This window comes from Belonocnema kinseyi, chromosome 3, assembly GCF_010883055.1.
Source record: "Belonocnema kinseyi isolate 2016_QV_RU_SX_M_011 chromosome 3, B_treatae_v1, whole genome shotgun sequence".
NCBI classification, from domain to species: Eukaryota; Metazoa; Arthropoda; class Insecta; order Hymenoptera; family Cynipidae; genus Belonocnema; species Belonocnema kinseyi.
Window position 1 is genome coordinate 84,402,238 of NC_046659.1, and position 9,183 is coordinate 84,411,420.

The following is a 9,183-nucleotide window of genomic DNA, read 5'->3' on the forward strand; positions in this document are numbered from 1 at the left end:
CATCTTGAGTTTCAATTTCTGAGTTATGATCAATTGTATAGGTAGAATAATTTTCTTTTGATACAGTATTAGTGCTCTTTCCATAAAAATTTTGATCTTTGATATCTGAATTATAAATTGCAAAAGAAGGGAGTTCTTTTAGTACTTCTTCAGTTGTGCTTAATAAATCCTTAATTGTATTTCTACACGATACTTCCTCATTATATTTAGTTTCCCACTCTTCTACAGCTAAAAGTATTTTCTCATCTTATAAAGTATATTTCCTAACAAATATTACATGCTGAATTTTCGTACGAATATTCTTCACGCTGATTGATGGGTTGGGCAGTCGCCAGACCTCTTTTACCCCTTTACACCAAGTAATTTCGTGAGAGTACACGCATATTTAAAATTAATAAATAAAACAATTGGAATTAATTAAAAAAATTATTGTGAATAGATAGGAATTTTACAAGGACGGCCTGTAATCGTACCACAATATTTTGGCTATTCATACCAAATCTTCCGTATCAATAATACTTTTTTCTAGCTTTCGCTATTCGCAAATAAAGAATACATTTTTTTATCTTAATAATTTTAACAATCGTTTATTTGGTTTACTGTGTTCTTATATTGCTGATAAATACAATATTCAGGAAAGAATTAACTCTATAAAACAGTGGGTATCGGAAAATGTGTGTTCACAAAAAAATGAAATCCCATCAAATTATGTATTATTTATTTATGTTCAATGTAATCAAAGCTGTGTAAGAAGAAAATAAAGCCAATTATGAAAAGTACAAATTTTATAAATAAAAATGGGTTTTGAGAAAGGAACTTAGTTCAATGAATGACTTAAATCTATTATTTTCTTTGCTCTACAAAAAGAATATTCGCATGAAGACACGCAATTCAAGATTAAATTTGGTCTAAAGATGAACAAGCCGTGATATATTTGCTAAAATTTCGTCTTGTAACAAAAAAATTGTTATCTGTAGGTTTCTAAGAACGTAGAATGGCCGACCAGTCAATCATGAAACCTTATTCTACTAAAAAAAAAGAACAAACTTATAGACCAACTGCAGACAATATAATACCCGAGAAATTAAATTCAATTATGCCCGAATTTATCAAAATATGCCAACGACATACCGAAGTAATTAAATATTTATTTAAAGACCTTTCTATTGTTACTAAAATCGCATATGCTTTGTCAGATAAGTTAATGAAAAAATCAAAAAAATCACCACCAATTGGTAAAAAATTTTTGGACCGTCAAATTTGGAACAACAAATTTGGGTAAAGAGAAAACAGATTTTGCCAATGCATTGTTGGAAGTATACTGTGCTTGAAATTTGACCGAATAATATTCATTAGTGAATATTTCCCTCAATTATCAGTTGTATTTGAATATTTATTCTAGAATTGTTTAATAGTCAGTTAAGTTTAAGTTAAGAATAACTAATAACATGCAAGACAATTATTATATCAATCAATTAATGTAACCGTATCAAAATTTTTATATTTTTATTTATTATTTTTAAATTACATATTTTTATACAGTTTCGATCAAATTTAATTCACAATAAAACTATTCACCTCAAATAATTAAACGCTTATTAAACAAATGTTTTTTAATCTCTTCTTTCGTTATGAAAAAGTTTGAGTCATTTTTGTATTTTTAATATTATTCGATATGCAGGATTTCAAAAGCATACAAAATTCAGGAACTTTTCTGGAAAAAAATCCCTATCCTTATCGTAAGCTTTCCGGTAAAATTTACTATACATATCTATTAACGAAACTTTATGCAAACTAAAAAATATTTTTTCAATATCTCCCTTCGTTCATAAAAAGTTTCAGGAATTGCTGTTGTATGCTTACCTTTTTAATACAAAGTTGTAACAATATAAGATGTTTATGAAGTTAATAAAAAAATTTTCCTACCTCTATAGTGCTGATGAGTTAATTATTTTTTTTTTAATTTCTGCATTGAAGTTTTGTGCATTTCTGCACAAAAATGTAGCATATAATAAAATTATTTATCTGTAAATATTGTAAGCGTGATAAAAAAACGTATGCCTCTAAAAATCTGCCCAAACTAAAATGTATTTTTTTATATCTTTCGGCGTTGCGAAAAATTTTTATTGATTTTTGTACTATTTTATAAATATGGGATACACATGAAATCGTGTGTTGTCAGTATCATCATTTATTATTATTTTTTTTGTTTTTATTACAATTATATCTTTAAAATTGTCATTTTTAAAATTTTTTCATTGGATTTCAGTGCATATTTCCCCTAAAATTTACTATACAATGAAACTATTCACTTCTGGAAATTGTATGCTCACCAAAAAAAGGTCTTCAATCTTTTCTGTCATTATGAAAATGTTTCAATGATTTTTGTTTTATTTTTTCATTATTCGATGTACATACGAGGCTTTAAATACATAAAAAGATTTATAAACTTCTTCTTAAAATATTCCCAATCACTACCAAAGACATGAGTTTAAGCATTTAAACCGTGATTACACTGATGTGCGGTGTATCTATCCGATAAAATTTAGTATGCAATAAACCTATTTACCTCAGAAATACGCGTTTTCAATGAAATAAAATATTTATGATCTATGCTCAGCTCCTTTTCTTTCAAACGATTGTGCTCTTAGAAGAATATTAAGAAATCGCAAAGGTGCGAGCATTTGAAAATTGAAATTTATTAACTATGTAAATGTATATCGGAAACTTCCCTACATTTAATTTATATTTTTTTATATAGTACTTTCTAATCATTAAAAATATTTATAAAGTCGGCAGCAGCTCAAAAAGTAGTTAAGTAGATCATTTCCGCCGGTATTGTGTAAAAACTTCAATTGAACGTAATTGTTTATTAAAATCTTTTTGAATTTTTGTCATATAAAATGTTCTGACCCAGTCCTTGACCAGCATTGCCGAAATCGAGCCTCCTCAATAGGGTTAAAAAATCTTCCATCATGAAGTACTTGATCACCATCCAATTGACTCTTATCGTTTGTAAGTAAATTTAAGTTAACAATAAATTAATACAAGATAGATTAAGATATAAGCTGATATTTAAACTCCTACATTGTAGTTTTCTCAATGCACATCTCAAGCTCCTTCTCATACCCACGATTTAAACCGGCTCTACCCAAAGTACTAAAAAAATCTTTCAAATTGTCACACCAAAAATTCTTAGAAAAATGCGAAAAATCAAAAGTACTTGATGAAGTCGAAAATCAGGATTATCTGGCCACGCAAATGGCATATGCGTTGGCAAATGTCATATTGAGGAAAGCAAACAAATTGACCAAAATTTACGAAAAGGATTGGGTCCGTCTTGTTGCTATTCAGTGTTCTGAAAGTGCTGGTGTTACAGGCTTAATTGTAGATAACGTTGCTCAGCTAAATAAATGTTTTGATAAAAAAATACAAATGAAAGGATGGAAGAAGCTTGTTTTCACGAGTGCACTGCTTGAAGCATACTGTGCTGCAGTGAAGAAATTGTAAGTTGTATTTGGTACCTAATGATTTATATACACAAATAGATATAATATGCAAGGAAATTATTGTACTTTATATTATTAGGGCTAAAAAAACATACACATCAAGCAAGAAACAAGACCAGAACTATTAAAGAACATTACTCAAGAAATCTGCCAATTGAATAGTTTTTTATTCGGTGCTGAGGGAACTTAAAATCTACATCATATATAAAGTAATACCTGATAGTATTATAGTCTTGTCAAGAAATCAGGTTTTTTTGTTAAATTAATATTCAGAGAACTAAATTTATAAACTTTGCTACATAAAACTTGTAAAATGAAGGTGCTAATAAAGGCTTCTTGAAGTTGAATTCACTGCGAATATTAATGTTTAACAACGAAAATAATGTTGGCTAAAACAATTTACACAAAACATTATTTCTGATAAATTAGCAGGATTTTCAGGAGACAGTATAACTTTTCTCTAGATTTTACAAAATATTCAGTAATTTGGTAGATTTATGGTTATTTTTGTAAAAAGGAACGAGGTTTTAAAATAAAATAAATTTATGAACTTGTTTTAAAAAATTCTCAATCTTGACCGAAAGCGTAAATTTAATTATTTTTAAACTTTTTCAATTCGTGTTAGGTGTATCTTTCCGACAATATTTAGTGTGCAAAAAAACTGCTTACCTCCAAATATGGTATATGAACTAAAAAGTTTTTCTTTTCCAAAGTTATTAAGAAGTATTAGTTTTCATCAGCTTTTTCTGTATTAAAGCATTGTGCACCTTTCCGATAATATTATCTCTACAAATATTATGAGTACTAAAAAAATATTTGTTAATCTCTTCTGGCGTCATGAACAAGTTTTAGTGATTTTTTATTATTGCTGCGCTCACGTTCAGGATTAACACCTGACTAGAATTACCATCATCGAGCCTCCTCAGTTGTGTACAAAAATCTTCAAAGATGAAGTACTTGATTGCTGTTCAATTCACCTTCATCGTTTGTAAGTAAATTCAAGTTTATATTAAATTATTATTAAGATAGACTAGCAGAATAGAAACTAATTATACCTACATTCTTATAATATAGGTTTCGCAACCTACGTCTCAAACTCTATCTTATCCATAAAATTCGAATCACCTGGACCGAGTGTAATAATGAAATTTTTGAAATTATCTCCGGAAGAATTCTTAAAAAAATGCATATACATAGAAGTATTTGATGAAATAGATAGTGAAGGTTATTTAGCCACTCAAATGGCATATGCTTTGGCAAATGTCATAGTGAGTAGAGCCAAAAAATTGAAGAAAATCGACGAAAATCATTGGAATGAGCTTATTGATTCTCAGTGTCTAAACAGTGCTGGTGTTAAAGGTGATATTGCAGATATCGTTTATCAAATGAATAAATGTCTCATCGAAGATAGACCATTGATAGGAATAAGGAGAACCTTATTTATAGCTACACTATTTAAAGAATACTGTGCTGCCGTGCTTAAATTGTAAGTTATTTATTGTAACTTAATTATTTATATTCTCAGATTCACATAATATGCAAGGCAATGATTGTATTCTTTTAATTATTAGGGCCAAAGAGAGGTACGCAGCGGGCAAGGATTGAGGCAAAAACTAATATAGAATATTATTCAAAGAAGCAGTCAATTCAATAGTTTTTTGGGTGGACGGATATATTATTCAAAATACAAAGCTACATCGTCTATGAATTAATTAATTATAATTTTAGTATCATGTCAATATAAGTATGTTTTTTTAATTTTATATTCACAAAACTGATTTTGTAAATAATTTTATATAAAAACTGTACAGTCGAGGTATTAATAAAGGTTTTTTTGCATTTTAATTTACTGCAGATATCAATTACTATAATAAAATAATGATAATAATAACTAATTTTTAACATTTTTAAGAATGCGGCAAAAAATGCACAAATATTTTTAAGTCTCAATATTTAAGAAACGAAATCTTTCACAAAGATATGTGCTGTTATTTTCATGGTCATATACCCAACTATCGCATCAAAATAAGTCGACATACATAAGGTTTCAAAAATATACAAATAATCATGAATATCCATCCGAAAAACTCTTATCTCTACCAAAGTCGTGATTACATTTTTAAAAGTTTTACCTGAGGTTTAAGTTGATTTTTTCAATAAAGTGTAGTATACAAGTTTATGCCTCTAAAAAACCTATGAGTAGCAAAGAATGTTTCTTAATCTCATGCTGAGATACTGAGAGGTTTTATTGATTTATTTATTATTTTGCATTATTTATTATACGAGGTTGCAAAAATATAAGACGTTTATAAACTCGTTTTTCAACAATTCCCATTATCTACCTATATCGTGACTTTAGGCATTTTTATATTTTACACTAAGGTTCTGTGCAACTTTCTGATCAAATTTAGTGTACCATAAAACTGTTCACCTCTAAAAATTGTTTGTGTGCCAAAAAAAAAATGTACTTAATGCCATAAAGAGTTACTAAAACCCTTTAGTGACCTCGCCTATAACCAGTTGAATAAAAATTCGGAAAAAGTATGTTAAAGTATGGTCTTCTAATGCATGGGAAATAGTCCATTCTGATAATATGTACGTATTTATTTTATAGAATTCTTAGCTTGTTAGATGGAAATCAAGAAAATTTAAAAGAGACGCTGCTCAACTGCAACAGTGACCGTTAAAGGTTTGAAAAGTATCAGTAAACTTTTTATTATTCTTACATTATTTAAATAAAGAGGAATATATATTGTGACATATCTGGTCCTATAAAGCAACGATAATATTTTTAAAATGTATTCACTTATTTTGGTAATTGCCCAATTTCTACAAAAGTCTTGAGTTTAATAATTGCCTATATTTCTGCACTGAAGTTCTGCGCAACATTCTGATAAAATCGAGCGTGTAATTAAAATGTTTACGTCCAAAAATTGTGATTGTACCAAAAAAATTCTAATTTTTTCCAGAGTTATTAAAAAGTATCAGTGAACTTTTTATTATTTTAACGTTATACAAGAAAAGAGAAATACATACTGTGACATATCTGTTCCAAAAACGAAACAAGAACGCTCCCAGAAGAAAATTATAAAACTATTAAGGTGCGTGTTCTTCAATATTTGGAATTATAACCAATTTTACTGTTGAGTACAGTGGATAATGGCTATTTGTACCGCAATTTCAGTTATTTTTGGCTAAATAACGTTCAAAAAATTTCCGTTATCTCGAATACGTCTTTGGAACGTTTTTGACTTTTTAGGATATTTTATAATATTTTATAATGCCATTTAGCCTGTCATAGAGTGTTTTTAAAACGAATTAAGGCTGATTTTTTATTATAAAATTTCTGTACTCTAATTTGTATTCCCTTATTATGCATTTTATTATAGCAGAATCAATTTATTTTTTATAATGCATCTGATAGTAATAATAGTTAAATATTATTTTATTAGATCAAACACATTTTTTAATATTTCTGTATAACAATTTAAAGCAAACGTAACTGCATGTAGCAGCCTCTTTAAATTTCTTTAATAACAAAATTGCAAACCCTCATTTGACTAGAATTGGTATCATCAAGCCTCCATAACATTCTCAAAAAATCTACGAAGATGAATTACCCGGATATTGTTCAATTGTATCTCATAGTTGGTAAGTAAAATTAAGTTAATATTAAATTATTAACAAGTTATATCAACAAGACATAAACTAATTATATTTCCGTTTCTACACTGTAGGTAACTCAACCAACCTCTCACCCAATAAGTTCGAACCAGCTAGACCTGAAACAGTACAAAAATTGTTCAATATATCTGCGGTCGAATTCTTATTGACATGTGAAAGATAGAGGAGTATTTAAGGCAGTGCTTTATCAACATTATTGTGCTATTCTAATGGCATATTCCTTGGCAGAAGTCTTAGTGGATAGAACACAAAAATCACTGAAAGTCGATGAAAATGTTTGGACCGAACTTATTTCTAACGTGTGTCTTGAAAATGCTATTTTTAAGACTTTGAGTAAAAATAACACTGCTGGTATAAACGGATGTTTTGATTAAAAAACGCAATTGCAGGGTGATGAGATAACTGATTTTACAACTGAACTATGTACAGTATACTGTGCTGCAGTATAAAAATTTTAAGATTTATATTATTAATTAATGTTATTATTATATTATTGATTATTTATATTCTCAAATGCATATAATATGCAAATATCTTTTTTTATTCTTTTTATTTTTAGGGACAAAAAGAAGTACGACGAAGGAGAGTACTAATACAGGACATTAATCAAAGAAGCAGTTTAATTGAATAGATTTGTTTTGTGGAGGGAATTATTGGTCAACATGAAAATCTTTATTATATATAAAATAATGCATAATATTTGTATGATCGTGTGAAGGTAATTATGTGTTTTATAGTTATAATCAGAAAATGGATTTCATAAATTATGTTATTTAGAAACTGTGAAGTAAAGATGTTAATAACTTCTTTTTGCATCTGCATTTAATGAGAATATTATTTTTTAGTAACAAAAATAGTTTATGCAAAAGATAAAGAATTTTCAGTAATTTTAGAGTTGTGGATATTTTTTTATAAATGTACAGACTTTTTCTTTTGATCTTACATTTTCAAGATTTCAGCTGGAAAGTAATTCCGAAAAAATTTAGTATACAATAAAACTGTATGCATCCAAAAACTTATAAATACTAAACCAATTTTTCTTAATATCTTCCAGCGTTTTCAAACAGTCACAGTGATTTTTATTTAATTCTTACATTATTCGATACACAAGGTTTCAAAAATAACAAAAATTATAAAGTGGCATTTAAAAAATACCTATTCTCCACGGAAATTGTTAGCTTTATCTTTTTTTTTTAATTTCTGCATTCGAATTTGTGCATCTTTCACATGCCTTACCAATTATTATAGGTACTAATTATTTTCAATTATTTCCATACTTAAAAAGTTTTACAGTTTTTGAAAGATGAATTTTACATTTTGAATATCAAAAAGTTTTAATATCAGCAAAAATATTTTGGGCTCGTAAAATTTATTTGAGGTTTAATTACATGGTCTTTAAATTTTTTTTTTACAAACATAATAGAAATTCATAAAAACTCATCAACCTAGAGCAGAGAAAAACAAAACTTAAGCATCTCGAAATTAGAAAAATTAGAAATAAAATATCCGGGATAGTTAAATTTGTGTTCTGGATTCTTGGTAGTTTTTTTTTGAAACAGTTCATTCAATATCTTAAGAATGATTTAAAAGCAAAAAAAAGTTCAAAAATATAAATAATTAAGAAGTTTATAAAAAACTTGGTAAATTGATTTCAGATTTTCAATTCAATTTTGTTTGTTCCCATAACAATTTTTATTAATTTAAAACTATTTTCTTTACTTTAGAGTTATTTTTTGCTCAATAAAAAAATCATGTTGAAAATGGCTTCTTTAATTCAAGAGTATTGTTTCTGAGTGGAAATTTGTTCTTATATACTCTAAGATTAAATAAGAAATCTGTTGACTTTCTCAAATTATTTTTTTTATTTTTCTGACCTGAAACTTTTTATTTTTAAACATTTATGAGAATTAAGAAGATTTGCTTGTGAATATGATCCGTTTGTAAATGAAGTATTCATTAACATTAATTATAGGGTAAAAATCTCTTTTCC

General features: G+C 27.5%; 2 protein-coding genes across 2 annotated transcripts; both read left to right on the plus strand.

Moving 5' to 3' along the window:
- Window positions 1-2,650: 2,650 nt before the first annotated feature.
- On the plus strand, window positions 2,651-3,856 carry LOC117169364. The gene is made up of 3 exons (XM_033355709.1): window positions 2,651-3,015; window positions 3,095-3,506; window positions 3,589-3,856. The coding sequence occupies exons 1-3, from the start codon at window positions 2,976-2,978 to the stop codon at window positions 3,635-3,637; spliced, it is 501 nt and encodes a 166-aa protein (XP_033211600.1). The 5' UTR covers window positions 2,651-2,975; the 3' UTR covers window positions 3,638-3,856.
- Window positions 3,857-4,393: 537 nt separating this feature from the next.
- Window positions 4,394-5,354, plus strand: LOC117169597. The gene is made up of 3 exons (XM_033356047.1): window positions 4,394-4,497; window positions 4,584-4,995; window positions 5,081-5,354. Exons 1-3 carry the CDS (start codon window positions 4,458-4,460, stop codon window positions 5,112-5,114), a joined length of 486 nt encoding a protein of 161 aa, XP_033211938.1. The 5' UTR covers window positions 4,394-4,457; the 3' UTR covers window positions 5,115-5,354.
- The last annotated feature ends 3,829 nt before the right edge of the window (window positions 5,355-9,183 follow it).